General features: G+C 39.0%; 1 protein-coding gene across 1 annotated transcript in view; it reads left to right on the top strand.

Moving 5' to 3' along the window:
* The window catches only part of ryr3 (ryanodine receptor 3), a 139,843-nt gene that overhangs the window by 67,698 nt on the left and 55,395 nt on the right, over positions 1 to 16,750 (top strand). The window contains exons 27-39 of the mRNA XM_038726240.1: positions 60 to 234; positions 2,350 to 2,558; positions 2,813 to 2,976; positions 3,243 to 3,291; positions 3,404 to 3,564; positions 5,327 to 5,489; positions 6,469 to 6,555; positions 7,180 to 7,406; positions 8,288 to 8,500; positions 10,679 to 11,288; positions 11,781 to 11,981; positions 13,658 to 13,760; positions 14,125 to 14,259. Of these exons, the coding sequence (XP_038582168.1) occupies positions 60 to 234; positions 2,350 to 2,558; positions 2,813 to 2,976; positions 3,243 to 3,291; positions 3,404 to 3,564; positions 5,327 to 5,489; positions 6,469 to 6,555; positions 7,180 to 7,406; positions 8,288 to 8,500; positions 10,679 to 11,288; positions 11,781 to 11,981; positions 13,658 to 13,760; positions 14,125 to 14,259 (2,497 nt within the window). The remainder of the gene's footprint in view (positions 1 to 59; positions 235 to 2,349; positions 2,559 to 2,812; positions 2,977 to 3,242; positions 3,292 to 3,403; positions 3,565 to 5,326; positions 5,490 to 6,468; positions 6,556 to 7,179; positions 7,407 to 8,287; positions 8,501 to 10,678; positions 11,289 to 11,780; positions 11,982 to 13,657; positions 13,761 to 14,124; positions 14,260 to 16,750) is intronic.

Below are 16,750 nucleotides of genomic sequence, written 5' to 3'. Positions count from 1 at the left end.
AATTTAAGAGTTTGATTAGCGTGATCATATTCTGCAAAAATGTTTTCTTTTTCTTTAAGGCTCGACGTATGCACGCAGGCAGCCGCTACTTTGGACTTACTTGGAAAAAGGGCGACGTGGTTGGTTGCATGATCAACATGGAGGACAAATCCATGATTTTCACCTTGAACGGAGAGCTCCTGATCACCAACAAGGGCTCTGAGCTTTGCTTCACCGACTTTGAGACAGAGGATGGTGAGGGCTCCATGCTCCAGTGAACTTTAGTGCTAATTCATTCATTTATTCTGTGTGTTTCCTCCACAGTATCTCCAGAGGTATGACTGGGTATGTTTGGCCATTAGCATGAGGCAAAAAAAAAAGAAAACTAGTACAAAATGCTAATGATGTTGCAATTTAATGAAGTCCATTGTGGCATTGGCCCATTACTCTGTAAATTAACCATCCTTCATTACAAGACAGGTGAGAGAGTCACATTGGAATAAAGTTAGGTGATAAAAATTAATTGTTATAGTTGATGTGGGAAGGACGTATAGACAGTTTTCAAACTGACAAGTCACTAATTTAAGTTTTTCAAGGCTAATAAGCATATGCATTGTTTTTTAAACATTGTAATTGAGTTTATGAAAGAAGACATAAAGCAAAACAGGTCTAAAGCAGTGCAGTTTAACATCAAATATATCATTGGGGTAGGGTAACAGAATCCAAGTAAGGGTCGGTCCACACAGATGTTGAGGGGAAGGGTACAACAGATAGGCAGCACAGAGTAGTGCACAAGGGGTCACGGTCATGCCTGTCCATCCACTTCCATATAGTTCACATTAACCTGAATTCAAGGGAGGAGTTCATTGTACTGCAAGACAGATCTTTACAAGTCCATCTTGACGCATACTTCCCATAATTTAACAGTTAACATTTATTACACAGATGGAAAAAGAAAGACTGGTTGTTGACAAAATGCACAAGTGGAAAGCTACAATACATTCTTGTTAATCCCCTACTGTATTAAGATGTAGTAACCAGTTCATTCAATTATTAGCACATTTATACATTCACAGCTGTGCAGGTTTGAAGTCATATGACACCCATCCAGGCACTGCATGTGCATGTCTTTCCAGTTTTAGTTTGTGGCATTTTCTAAACCAGATATTGAGGGGGATCTTTGTCCAACATTTCTATTTGTCTAATAGTGATTAAATAGGTATGTGTTATTGGCTCTGATCTAATTCTTTTCATTTTGCAACATAATGTGGGTTACACCAATTAACCAAATATCTCATGGAAGAGACATTCCCCCTTTTTCCCTAGATAACTGTAATGTGATAAAGATGACCTTATAATGTGGTCCATGTACATTTCACATTTTTTTCACATTTACATTTTAGCTGAAGCTTTTATCAAAAAGCAACTTACAATTGCTATACATGTCAGAGGTTGCACGCCTCTGGAGCAACTAGGGGTTAACTGTCTTGCTCCGGGAAAATGGTGGATGGGTCACAGTGGGAATTGAACCCGGGTCTCTCACACCAAAGTCATGTGTCTTATCCATTGCACATCACAACCCCACATCCAGTAATCATTCTTTTCCACCTATTAAACTGCTCAGGAGGTATTTCTATTGACAAAGATTGGAAAAGATAAAACAACTTTGGTAAAATGTTCATCTTTATTATATTTATTTGGTTATGCATGCCAAGTAGTAAAAATCTCATCAGCTTTAATTTCGTTTTTGTAATGGAGGAATATATGATTGTGGAAATAGTAAAAAAGTATTTTGGTATTTGGACCCCTTAGTACTTGGTGTTGTTATTTTCCCATTTGGAACTCCATACTTTCTGATTAAGTGTTGTATGTTTGTGGTGAGTAATAATATAAGATGGTTTTTGCTTTATGGAAGTTTTATTTATAGAGTAGAAACCCAATTTTTTACTCAATTTCAAGTTTGGTAGACTTGAGTCAGGGTAGGTGAGGTCACTAAGACGTCGTCTGCGTACAAACATATCTTGTATTTCATTTCTCTAACCAGAATTCCTGTTATTTCCTAGTGTTTGAGTAAATAGGGCAACGAGGGCAGGGCTTAAGGAACACCCTTGACTGCATGTGTGTCCTGAGATTCTTTTTTGTTGCCAGGGTTATAAAAGGGACCAGACTAATTAATTGTTGCTCTTGGGGCAGAGAGACATATCACATTGTTAGTGTTAGGAAAACATTCCAGTGACCTTTTAATTAAATGAAATAAAGGTTTTCCAACTTTGTTTAGGGAGGAACCTCTCACATTGCAACGAGGGATGACATGTCTAGATATAAATATTTACCTGGCAAACCCATAAATGTCCCTTTACCCTCCTTTAGGTTTCATCCCTGTGTGCAGTCTGGGCATGTCTCAGATCGGACGTATGAACCTGGGCAAGGACGCCAGCACTTTAAAGTACTACACCATGTGTGGTCTCCAGGAAGGTTTTGAACCCTTTGCTGTCAACATGAACAGAGACATCATCATGTGGTTCAGCAAGCGCCTTCCCACATTTGTCAACGTACCCCAGGACCACATGCATATCGAGGTAAAAAAAAGCATTTTGATTTTTATTGTTTTTGGTATTGTCTTGGTATGCTCATGGCAACAAGGATTCTCAGCCACTGATTATCAAAGTTGCGTGTTACCAGTGTCAACTGATTAATATGGTAACTGGAGGTTGGCCAGTTTCTAGCTTGCTCCATGCATACATAAGTAGCTGTAACAGTGCTGCTGGTTTTCGATGTACACAAAGATGTTTATCCTATTTTCTTCTTTGGATTTTGATTCTTAACTCCTCAGGTGACGAGGATTGATGGAACTATAGACAGCCCTCCCTGCCTCAAGGTCACACATAAGACTTTTGGCACACAGAACAGCAACAATGACATGGTCTACTGTAGACTGAGCATGCCTGTGGAGTTCTACTCTGTAGACAAGTTACTGGATGAATCACTGAAACTCAGGTCAGACATCAACGGCACACTGGAACGGTAGTGGAAAGCACTGTTGTGATTCAAATAAGAGAGAATAATGAAGGACCAGCAATGAAAATGTTTTCTTGAACAGTGCCTTTTTAAAGTAGCAATGTCAGATTCATCAATTTGATAATTTTGTCTCACTTTGCACTTATTTGCTCTGCCTGACAAGTGTAATACAAAAAAATGAAGATGTTTTCTCTAAGATCACTTTGTTGCTCTTACAACCTCCAGCTGTGTTTTTGTCTCTGCAGCCATCCTCCAAAAGAAGATGGAACTGTTGACTACGGAAGCATAACAACTGTAAATGAACCCACCTTTTCAAGATACAGATGGCATCTGCAAAACTATCTTTATATTCCCTGCTCTCTTTTCACTTAGGGTAACCTATTGTGCTCTTTGTTTTTTATGGCAGTACTACCATGCAGTGAGAGTGTTTGCCGGGCAGGACCCTGCGTCAGTGTGGGTGGGCTGGGTAACTCCGGACTATCATTACCATAGCAAGAACTTCGGCCTCAGCAAGACACGAACCGTCACAGTCACCCTGGGAGATGAAAGGGGCCGGGTCCATGAGAGGCAAGCTCTATGCTTTTTTTTTTATATATCTGGAGTTATGAAACATGGAGAGGTGTAATGTAGACTGGGGAGGCAGCGGATTTGCTGGCTTCTGTGAGGAAATCATGCTGCATCTGGGAATTTCAAAAAACAGTTCCTTACAGTAATTTAGGTAAGGTCATGCAATATTGTTTAAAGTTGTAATCCTTAAAATCTCTTTCCTGGTTGATTTGGTTGGTGGAAGGCCTAACAGTAAGTGTGGTTAATTAATACAGGTACCAGAATTCTTGGGGCAGCAAAACTAACTGTTGTCATTTAATAAAGAAGCTAGGCAGTAATTGGCCATTTTCCTTCATTGTGCACACAGCCTGAGTCTGTAAACAGAAGTGCACAGTGGAAGGAGTTACCTCGCTGACAAGTTGTGAGGTTCAGCTCACTGCGGCTGCTCCTTCTTGTTCCAATACTCCCTGCGATATTTCAAACTGATCCGCTGTTAAAAAAATGATAGAAATTACCGTTTTTGTTTTGTAGACAAGTAACTTAATACAGTATTTTTACCACCTACACCCTGTTTGTAAAACTGCAAATGTAAGGACTTTATCAGTGGGCCATCAGTTACTTTATTTGACAACCGATAGTGACTAAATAGATATTTATTTAAATGAAAATCTTACGTATTATTACTTTAAGGGCCACAGTGTAAATCTTGTTCTGTACAGAGCCACTAAGTACGCTGTGAATAGTGTTTTTCACAAATTATTTTCCTTGTGATACTTTTGTGTTTTCATACAATACCTTATCCATTATCTTGCATTGCATTTTTCTTTCCCACTACAAAACATTTTCCATTGTGTTAGTGTACTAAAGGCCAAGGTTGAAGTAAAAGTATAAGTGATGCAAGAGAATGTAAAAAGCTGAAAGATGTAGAGATACCATTGCAAAGGAATGACGCTCTGCCTGCATGGAAACCCATACACTATTGCAAGAAAAGGAACAAGCAACTTCAATCATGTTGTTTCACAGGCTTACTCCAATTAGCAAATTACTGTCAATAAACAACACAAACATTTCCAATCGTAACATCTGAAATAAAGGTTTAAGTTAATAAAATGATTTTGTCTTTAATGATGAAACTGTTTTTCATCAACTTTTCAATAATCACTCCCTGAAAACACTTCACAGATTTTACTTCACATTGCTCATTAGGTGACATGCTCTTACCAGAATCGATTTGCAGTGCTTCAGTTTATTTTTTTGACATTACAAGAAGAACGAACTCAAAGCAGACACATATGTCTAGATATAGATATATAGAAATATATATGTGAAGGATAATATAATATAAAGTCAAACTTTTTTTCCATTTTGGTGTTTGATATAAAGATTTAGGAGTCCAGGTGACAAGGCGACTTTATACAACCAAAAAAACAACACAATACCTATATCATCATTTAAATGGTTCCTAGTCAGCCCTATATAAATTACTGTTAATAATTTTAAACAGTATGCTAATCTTCCAAATTTCCCATAAGCCATACATTTACCATGGAATGGCATAAATAAGACGTATTGACTTATTTTTTACATTATATTTATTTCCATTCTCATTCAGTATTCAAGGGAGTAAATGGGGACGAGAGCTTCTGTGTCTAACAGAATGAATATGAATGAGGCAAGAGTCACAAGTCAGCATAGATCAATGAATGTGTCACATCACGACTTTGTTGTCCTGTGGATGCTCATCTTTACCTGCCATGCTCACTTTCTGCTTTTGTTGTTGCAGCGTCCAAAGGAGTAACTGCTACATGGTGTGTGGAGCGGATGTTGCCGGCCTGTCCTCCTCCAGCCGCTCCACCTCTGACCTGGAGATCGGCTGTCTGGTCGACCTGGCCACTGGCCTTGTCTCTTTCACTGCCAATGGCAAGGAGATGTCCACAACATATCAGGTACATAAGAATAAAAGCACAGTAATAGGGCACAGAGGACTAACGCACAAGGACAGTCAGCCTCAATGTGTCATTGTTTTCATAAAATTATAGCTCCTCTAAGAATACTCTAAGTTGGCATAAAGATTTAGTGTTTCCCATCCATCTGAAAAGCAAAATAAAATTAGTTGAATGTTGGGTTATTACTCCTCAACACTCAGCTCCATAACCATTACATTCAGAGATTGAGAACTTTTGAGTGGTTTTGTTGTATTAAATCTTTGGGATGATGCCACTGAGACATATTTGTGTTGCCCGCATACACTCAAAAGATCTTCCCTTCTATCTTCCCCTCAGGTTATGTAGATTAGTTTGCACTGCTTTAAATTCAACCTTCAGAAAGACAGTTAGATAATGATACAGCTGAATTCTCATTGGTTTTCTATTCCATAGTCTTAACAAAGACAGACATCTGCTCAGTAATCCTCGTCTTGCCTCGCTGATCTCAGGTTTTTAACGCGTCATATTGAATACCTGACTAGACATCGAAATTATGCCTCGATAGGCTTTAATCATCCACGTCTCGTTCTCGTCTTTATCTTTGTTGTCTCCCATTTTCTCTCTTCTTTCCTCTCCTTGATTTAGTTGTAAAGGGAATCGAAGAGGCTTTTAACTTGATGAAAAGCTCCTTGTCCTGTTACGGCTTCAGAGCTCCGGTTGTTTATCTGGTCTCTTTGTATTTAACTTTTGTCTTTGATGGTCATCAATACACCAACTGGTACTTGTGGATTTAAAAAAAAACCCAGCTAATCCATAGGCTTAAAGGTTAAAAGCCTTTTGACATTTGCTGACTTGGCCGCCAAGAACAGACGCTAGAAGAGCACAATAAGAATTACTTTACATTCCACTAAGGGTTCACTTCATCTCCAGTCATACAGTAACGCTGCACTTTTGTTTCATTTTGATGCATTATTAAATCTATGATGTTGATGACTTCTAGGTTGAGCCAAATACCAAGCTCTTCCCAGCGGTGTTTGTACGCCCCACTAGTGCAAACCTCTTCCAGATGGAATTTGTCAAGATCAAGGTTTGTCTTCTTTTTAAATCTAACAATATGCAATGCTTGAACATGGTGTGGTGTGTAATAGTGGATGTTGGTATTGCCAGAACAAATAGAAAGTTTTAAACAATTTTAATCTTGCTCATTAACTAGTACTATAATACCCTTAACCTTATTTACAGTAATCAATAGCTCACCCTATATTTACAACAATTTTGTATGGAGCATCGTTCATTTCTAATGTCACTCATCCTCAAATAGTAAAACAATTGCAACTCTGTGACCACTATTGGATTTTGCTGTCATTTATTAAATATTAAGCTCTGTCTGTACTAAAGTAAAACTTAAAATTAAACTATAATAAAATACATATTTTTATATATATGCATGACTTGGGATGATATAAGGATGATAATTGTGGATGAATATTAATGAAGTCACTCTTCTTTATTTTACTTTATTTCGCTAAGGATCCCTCAGGCACCACATATTTAAATCACTTAGAAGTGTTTTTAGAATCAAAGTGTTTATTCAAGAAAGTGTAATATTAAAACCAAAGATACATGGACTATCCATTCATCCAAGTGTTTTCTTCACTGAATATTATCTTTCCTCTTTCACATTCTCTCCGTCCTCTCCCTCTGCTCCCAGGATGCAATGCCGCTCTCGTCTGCCATATTTAAGAGCGAGCACAGGAACCCAGTGCCGCAGTGCCCGCCACGACTGGATGTGCAGACTATTGTGGCCGTGCTGTGGAGCCGGATGCCAAACACCTTCCTCAATGTGGAGACTGCTCGGGTCAGCGAGAGGCACGGCTGGGTGGTCCAGTGTCTGGAACCGCTGCAGATGATGGCCGTACATATCCCTGAGGAGAACAGGTCTGCAACAAGGATTGTGATGTAGATAGACAGTAATGTAGCCTTAAAACATAAACTCCTTCACCTGCAGCATATGACTGGTTCAGTCGCACAATGTGTTTAGAGCCCAGCCAATGAAAAGCAAATGACTGAATATCTTGGTAATCGCAGTATGTAACACCATGGTTGAGATGATTAATTGTCTCTGCCTCACACAAATGACATTGTTGACAGTGCAAATATGTAGTATATTAAGACCACATGACCCATAAACTCGTGTCACGCATGGTGTTTGATCTGTTTATTCATTGTGTGGTTGTATACTGTAGGTTCACCATCTTCTCAAAGTTTACATGGGGATGATTTGGTGATTACTATTGATAATGCCAGCAGTTATGGAGTTTGTTTGTTCCTCTTAGGAGTGTGCAATATCGATATAATCCTTTTATCATTAAATAGAAAATGAAAAAGTAATTATACCTTCAGTCAAGATTGTTTAGTCAACTATTTATGAAGAAGTAATCAAATGTCTGTGAAGGTTCTCAGTCATCCAGGTCATAGTTATCCAAGTAAGTTTAAAATCACCACAAGTAACCAGATGGGAATGTCTGCCTTTTTTCCTCTGTTTCCACTGTTAAGTGAATTAAATACCCAACAGATAGAAGAAGATAGAAGAAACTTCTTCACATTGTTGCAAAAATCACTTAAATGCAAAACTGGCCACAACTACTTAGTACACCAAGAAACATTAAAGGGGATAGCTACCATGGTGTGGAAAAATCTCTGCAGGTAGACAAATCATATCACAGCATATGTCGTTGCATCTCCTAGTTCCTTTGGTAAAAACAATAAATATCTTATTGGCCACCTGGAGTGTGTACACTTTTTCTGCTTTCTGCTAGGTGTTTGGACATCCTGGAGTTATCTGAGCATGAAGACCTGAAAAAATTCCACTACCACACACTGAAGCTGTACTGTGCCCTCTGTGCCCTGGGAAACACCCGCGTTGCTCACGCCCTCTGCAGCCACTTGGACCAGTCACAGCTCCTCTACACCATCGACAACCAGTACCTGTCTGGCCTGCTGAGAGAGGGCTTCTACAATGTCTTGATCAGGTGTGGTAGTTGGTTTAAATATAACATAATCCGATAATGACTTTTTTCATTGTAATTGATAACTTTGTTTTTTCATTCATCTTTACCTTCCTGTGGTTTAGTAAATGGGCTTTTTTTTGTCTGCATTTGTGTTATGGAAGAGTATCAATTATTGTGGGATAATAATAAATGCTCCTGTCAGTGCTACCGAATGAAAGCCTACAATGTTGCAAGTCAAGTCAACTTTCATGCACCAAAAAAAAGGGCAATATTTTTTCTCAGACAATCTAATGATGATCAATGATAGAATCATAACTTATTATAACATAAACTCCAGCACCATTAACTGATAAAGTGATGGAGCAGCACACAAGACCACAAGGGAAATTTGTCATAATAAATCTTAATGAGGCCTCTGTGACATATTTGTGTTGCCTGCATACATCCAGTGTAATTGAATCTCTCTTTTCTTCACATAATGCCAGTAAACTCAACTTAGCTTCACAGACATGATTGGGACGAATCATACATCATCATATTAATGTCACCTGCTGCTTTCAAGATATCATGCTTACCTCCACAGGGTTGGGAGTGTTACTTTAAAATGTAATCCGAGACAATTACTAATTATTTGTTAAAAAAAAAAAAAAAAAAAAAATGTAATCAGTAAAGTAATCCAAGTACCAGAAACTAAAAGTAATGTAACCTGATCAATTTTAGTTACTTTTGGATTACTTCAATAGCAAATACGCAAATAACGACAACAGAGTATCAAAGATGCGTTGTCTGCTCGGTGGATTTTTAGAGAAATATACAACAATTATAAAATATCCCAATCCCATGAAATCAAAATTGATGTTTTGGCCTAAATGTTTTTATATGATGCCTTGTACTAGGCCTATACCTCATATGGCAGGATCTGGCCCATCAATGACAAAAAATGTTGTTTTGTAGGTATGTTTGATGATATTTTAGTGTGCGTCACTTCCTGGAAAACGATTTTAAAATGTTGATGAATCATCCTGCACTGGGGGCCTGTATTAATTTAGCGTCCAACTAAAAGCTTTCTTAATTGTTATGACGCTGCTGAAAAATAGTGTTTCCGGGCACCACTGATTAACTTTACTGTACGAAAGCACACCTCCATTCAATGATTTTACTGAAACTGGATCATATTTGATGGAAAATATTATCTTTCTCACTTCCCAGTTTCTCTGCCTCAACTCTGTGATTTACGAGTTACCAGATGTCTTTACTTGTTGCTGTAGCAAGTCAGCTAACTGCTGCTATTACCTAATTAACTCAGTTAGCCTGCAGCTATTGGTCAAATTAGTTTACTCTGCCTGTACTGGGAACTCGGAGCACCGGAATGTGTATTTAGGTTTACACCTTTACTCAAGCACTAGAGTTTGTCAGGCCAGGGGCAGGGGTACCCGGTGTAACACCAAAATCTGTGACCTATCAGATTCTGTGACTACACCCAAATGACGATATTTTCCTAACCATAACCAAGTACTTTTGGTGCCTAAACCCAACCAAACTGCAACCGCTTCACGTCGTCAACTCAGCCTCTGGCGCTTAACTTCCCATTTGGGTCACAGAATCTGATCTTGATTTTGGTGTCACACTGGCTTCCGTGTTCATACTCTGGGAGCTGGAATCAGTCTGCACAGAGTCTGCAATGACAGGGTGTATGCTGGCCATCAATTCCTGCGACAAATCCCCTATGTGTAATCCCCATGTTTACAAAATGTACCTGTAATCTGATTACGTCAGTTTTTTCTGTACTATAACGGATTACAGTTACTTTATTTTTGTATCCTGGTTACATAACGCCGTTACATGTTACTCCCCAACCCTGTACTTCAATTATTACTGGAGGATGTTAACATCCTTGTGTGTGGGGAGTTTTGTTTCAAGTCTTAGATTTTGGGCCACACAGAGTTTCAGACTAACAGCAGCTAGCTAATCGCTGATTCATTGGTATTGATCAACAACCCTGTCACCTCCCACAGATTTATTATGGTAATTTTTTGCTGAGAGGCTGTATAGATATTACCAATTGCAAGTTTTATACCACATAGGGAAAGATATTTTTAAACCTAGACCTAGAATACTGATTGGTTATTTATTTATGTGCGTTAGCCAATGCCTCCAGATGTGTGTGATGATTGAACTAATTCTTCTTCTCATTGCCAGCATCCATCTTGAGACAGCAAAGGAGGCTCGCCTGATGATGAACAACGAGTTCATCATCCCTGTGACGGATGAGACTCGCTCCATCAAGTTGTTCCCTGACGAGTCCAAGCGGCACTCGCTGCCTGGCGTTGGCCTGAGCACCTCACTCAAACCTCGGGTCAACTTCTCCCCCGTCGGCATCATCAACACAAAGCACCACCAGTACCTCTACAGCCCCCAGATCCCTCTGGGCATCCTTAAAGAGAAAGCCATCAGCATGCTCACTGAGGCTGTGCAGGGTGGAGGCACGCACATTCGAGACCCAGTAGGCGGCAGTGTGGAGTACCAGTTCGTCCCCATCCTGAAGCTGATTGGAACGCTGTTAATCATGGGAGTCCTAACCAGTGAAGAGGTGAGACTGATTCTCCTCCTGATTGATCCCAACGTGTTCGGAGAGGCCAAGGAGGGTGAAGAGGTCAAGGGGGATGAAGTGGCTGTCGGAGGGGAGAAAGAGGAAGTGAGCAAGAACGAGGAGAAAGCCGTGGAGGCGGGAGAGGAGGAGACAAAAGAATGCAAACCGCCAGTTAAAGGTCTGCTGGAGAAGTCACTGCCCGAGTCTGTCAAACGCCAGGTGATGAGATGATGAAACATGCACACACATTTAAAAGTGAGATTGAAAGTAGTTGCAAAAAAAAGTCGATTAGTTTATATGCCATGGTTTTAATTAAGATTTTACTGCACTTTTATGATTTATCTCTTACTGAGACGTGACTGCATGAGTGCAAAGGAAGGCAGTGGTTGAATACTAATGTTCCTATCAATGAGAAAATGTCAACAATGCTGTAAACATTAAATCTAAATAAGTGCATCTTTAATCTTTGCGTTATGGAGATGGATAATCTATTGGAAATTGCAAAAATAAGTGAGTAAGATAAGTAAATAAGTTTCTGTGTTTAATTTACAAAACATTCAATCAGTTGATATGAAAAATTCAACTGATATGAAAATTATCTTAATTTAAAACCACATCAAACAATACAGACACAGAGAAAGAGAAACTTTCACTTCTAAATTGCCATTCTTGCTGAATCAGCGTCTTTGAATGGGTCTCGGTTCTTTTCAGATGTGCGAGCTGCTGCACTACTTCTGCGACTGTGAGCTGAAGCACCGCATCGAGGCCATTGTCTCCTTCTCCGACAGCTTCGTGTCTAAGTTGCAGTTCAACCAGAAGTTCCGCTACAATGAGCTGATGCTGGCGTTCAACATGTCCGCCGCCGTCACCGCCAAGAAGACTAAAGAGTTTCGATCACCCCCACAGGAGCAGGTACAATCCTGCCTTGGACCAAACTGCATATGAGAAATAGTTTACATGCTGTTTGAGATTTATTTTATGTTCAGGGTTGTTTGAGGTTGAATATTGGAACAAAACCCCAGAGTGATCACTTGAGCCTTGGGGTAAAAAAAAAAATCAATGACCCTAACTAGAACAGAGTCCGAGAGTGGAGCACAAGGTTTTTTTAGTTCTCTGAGTGCTTTTTAAATTTTCGGTTGTTTCTTAACTTCATTTTCAGCTGATATTCCCAAAGGGTGAATTGGGCCATATGTGAAGCTAAATTGGATTTCAGTCAGTTGACCGTGCATTGAAAGTGAAATGGCTGACATTTACGAGTAGAACATTGTTATTAGTAACAAAGGGGGAATTTAGATTAAATTGTGTACAGCTTTTAGTTTCAAGTAAGTTTATAGCTCAGGATGAATTGTGATAAACTGTAGAGGTTAGCCTTGAAATTGCTTGCAAGCTTCAGTACACGTTAAAAAAACTGAATATTAAAGCACAACCAAGTAAAAAACAAAGTCGGAACTGCTAGGTTTACGAAAATACCTGTTTGACCAGGACTTAGATGCTGATAGGAAACCTAAATCAAACAGCAGACAGTACAGTCTGTGCTATCTGAACCTTCAGACCAAATATCTTTATTCGCTCTCACAACAGATGTTGAAGCAATCAGACTTTTTTTAAACTTTTAAGAGGTCAGACACAAACTGAAGATATTAATGGTTCTCATTTGCGCTCCCTTACACCACATGCTTTCAGTATTTTTCAGCTCACCGTGTAATAACTGCGTCAGCACACTGAAGTGCCAGGGGCTCAGATCTTTGTAGCTAATGAGCGGGCCTCCTTTAACATCCATATCTCTTTCAGTGTGTCAGAGAAGGGAGGAATAGAGAGGTACAACATTATTCTTCCTGCCCACAAGCCGGAAAGCCCTAGTCATTTCTTTTCTGTTTGTGCTCAGATCACTCGCTTTTGTGCCAAGTAGACTTCATGCGTACAACACAGCAGTGAACCAAAAGTTTAGATCAGCACAACTGCAAAGCTTTCTCTGTTCAGACTGTTTAAATGTACTTCATTTTAGCTGCAAAGCCTTTCAGGTAAGCACAGCCCTGCAGCTACACTCTGATCTTTGGAAAAATATGCGCTGTAGTGGTCAGCAGCATGTGTATACTGTAGGCAACATTCTCCAAGATCCCCCCGGATATGGTGCTACTGTGGTTCATTAAAAAGCTCTGTCAGAAATAGACACCAGAGTAGCCTAAACTGGTCTCTGCATTTGCTTAGCCTGAGGAAGTATCTCATGTATATTTAGACTGTTATATAGTTGGCTTGTGACGTACAGCAGATTTGTAGCTATTCAGAATCATTTATAAAGCTTTTTAATGATCGTGTCATCAAGAATTACTTAAAACGTTTTAATTTTCACCAAGCAGACTGTCTCTCTCTGCATTTTTCAGACAGATGTGAGATAATAGTGTGAATAATAATGGTGCTTTCCTTTCTGTATGCCCATCCTACTGTTATTCATTCCTTCACACCATTGTGTGCTTGTTTGCGCATTTCTCCTTCTCTCTCCTCGGCCCTCCTGTTCCTTTAAACACATTTTTATATTCCCGTCCCCACTCTGTGCTCTTCTAAATGTATTATTTGTCTTTTTCCTGCAGATCAACATCCTGTTGAATTTCAGTGCAGGGGAGGACTGCCCCTGTCCCGAGGAGATCCAGGACGAACTCAACTCCTTCCATGAAGAACTGCGACTGCACTGTGGTACAGTCGAACTGCTTAATTCTTTTGGTTCATAGATGTTCATTATTTGTGAGGCCCAGTGAAGGTATTTTCTCACACAAACTGATTCTTCTTGACCATTGACTAAATTTTTTTTTTTTTTTAAATCACAGTCACTCATCATAAAGTATGCCTTTTGAAGTGGAGTGACTGAAAAGTCACATTAACCTTCGCTTGATCTGATAACTTCTGATAACAGAAATAATAAAACACCAACATACTGGTGTCTTAATATACTACACTTAGCCCCTTTTACCATACTTGTACCACTTGTACCTGGCCAGCACCACTTGATACAAAACATTGAAATTCTGAGCGTCTAACAGAAATGTGTTTCCCGTTGCAGGAATTCCCGTGGAGGAGGACGAGGAAGAGCAGGACACATCAATAAAAGGCCGTCTTCTCGCTTTACTCTACAAGATCAAAGGTCCGCCCCATAAGACAGAGGAGGAACCCACAGAGAAGGAACAGGCTGCTCCAAGTAAGTTACACCAAAGAGGACAATGGTCTATCTAATCTGGAAGTGTTTTTGTTGGTAGATGAACTTTCTAAACACCTCATAGCACAGCCTTTTTGTGAAATTGTAACTCACTCAGATGCACTGTTAATCTAAGAGATTATCGAATAAATAGTAAGAAAATGAGAACAAAATTTAAACAAAAAAGAACAAAGATTAATCTCTGAAGTATTAAGTCATTTCAGAAATGGCAAACCCTTGACAGAAGGGCACTGGCAAACCACATTAAAGCATTCAACATTTCAACAAGTCTAACATTTTATTAAGGAGAGGTAAAAATCACCATGAACCTATATCTGTAAACTTTTTTCAACCGACATCAGAGGATACTTGGATCCAAATTTCATACGATGATGCTGGTAGAAGTGGAAGACTAACTTTCACCAATTCAACTTTCATCTCAGTGCTACAATATCTATTCATCAATATACATCAATAACTATTAAATATCTATAGGTTTGCAGGAAAGGGAATGAGCCAGAACGTGTTCTGAAAATCTAAAATGTTTGATCTACCTTCAATACCAAATATCTCATTGGTACTGGAAACCTTGAAATAGGTACAGATCTATACATCATAAAAGATACAGAACCAGACCCTGCCTGGCCACTAGTTTAAAAAGTTCTTTGCTTCAACCTTGGATCAGTGGTTTCAAAATTATTTTCTGCTGCCCTTTGCTGGAAGCATGGCTATGTTCTATTTCAAATAATAGAAGACTAATGGACAGCCACTGCAAGACTCTCTGCTATAAATTTTAATGCTATACTCACGCCTCCCACACCTACCTTGCATTATTGAAAAGCTTTATGAGTGGATAGATGATGTGATTCAACATGACTGATATATGATAGACGCTGGTTCCTTTGTACTTCACATTAAGATCATATTGAAGTAGGCATAGTTAATGATGGCTGCTTCTCTTCCAGTCCATTATGCTGTCATTTGTTAAGTATGTAAATGTTATCTCAATGTTTTATCTTTAAATTTTAGTATTATGCATCTTAGTGTGCAATCTGAAAAACACCAAAATCAATCAAACCAAATGATAGGTTTGATAGTTTAAGGTTAAATTTTTTTTAGTAATGCCAGCTTAATGTTTGGTTTGCAGTGAAAATGCATTTAACACAGCTATGAAACTTAAAAGTTTTTTTTTTATAAATGACTGTGTGTGGTCATTTGCAGATTAGCTTGCAGGGAGGATAGTTTTCTGTGTTTGTGATGACTCCCATGTGAGCAACTGTTAGCAACGATGCAGAGCAGATGTGAATCTGCGAGACATTCACCTTCAGGGCAACTGCCTCCCTCCCTCTCTCGTCTCTCATTAGGATTCTGCTCGAATCTGACCCTTTTGTTTGCTACAGATGTTTGACTTAAATACTCAAAGTTCAGCGAAAGCTTTGGAATAACAATGTTATCATTTGGAGAGGTGCAGCGTTTGGCTACAGCCTCTACATTTATCACTACAGGTCACTGAGTTCTTATGTAGTTGTGCCTTGTTTTATCATTGCCTGTATGTAAGATTAAAGTTTTGTGAGACTTGATGAAGTTTCAAATAATCACCCACACTTTACTCTTTTTTTTTGTAAATACAACATTTATTCGAATACCTGCATTTTGACTAAAACAATGGATCTTCTAATCTTCAAGTTTTGCTCAGTGTTGTCAGTGTTAAGTCTTGTTGAGTTGAGAAAGGGCATTGCAGTATTATTGATTGCATTGCGTTTTGCATTGGTGAGAAGAGGGTTATTGTATGTTTACACAGTTAGAAAGTGAATGTGGGTACAGTGCTTGAGATTTACAGCCTCGTACACATAGCATCCAAAAATCCCAGTTCGATATGTGCACACCATGGATAGAAATTACCACAGTTATGATGCTAATTGTTGTGTCAAATACTAAATCGAAATTTTATGTTGTTAATTTGCTCTATTCAGGCTTTTTTCTAATTTTGACACATCACACATACCAAATGACAAACTACATAACCAGATTCAAGCCAGATATTACCTCAAAGTACACTGTTAATACTGTAATCAGTGTAGCTGCATAAACTGAAACTTTACGGTAAGGTCATGTGGTCAAATTACAATAGTAGCAGCATAACCCAACCTACAGACTACACAAAAAGGATCAAACAAAATGTTTTACTTATCATTCCGCCTTTGCACTATTGTCGTACCTCTTGAGCTTCTTACTGGATGCTCTTCACGTGGGTGATACATACATTTTAGCGTCACCAACCTTTCAGAAACATTACGCGATTATTTCAGATTATACTACCAAATGCCTCAAAAAACTGTAAATGTAATAATCACAGCCAGCGAGCTGCCTGAGGCTTCAGCAAATCATCAAAATGTGACTTTAAAGTTTTTAACTCAATGCTGAGAGTGCCACATGCTTTATGACTTGAATTGTGATTTATCTATAGTATGCTTAAACAGGACTACAAGCCCTT

The sequence above is a fragment of the Micropterus salmoides genome, unplaced genomic scaffold (genome assembly GCF_014851395.1).
Source record: "Micropterus salmoides isolate LMB-PRFRI ecotype aquatic unplaced genomic scaffold, ASM1485139v1 Ms_hic_scaffold_18, whole genome shotgun sequence".
Lineage (NCBI taxonomy): Eukaryota > Metazoa > Chordata > Actinopteri > Centrarchiformes > Centrarchidae > Micropterus > Micropterus salmoides.
This window is presented reverse-complemented; position numbering and strand designations above follow the sequence as displayed.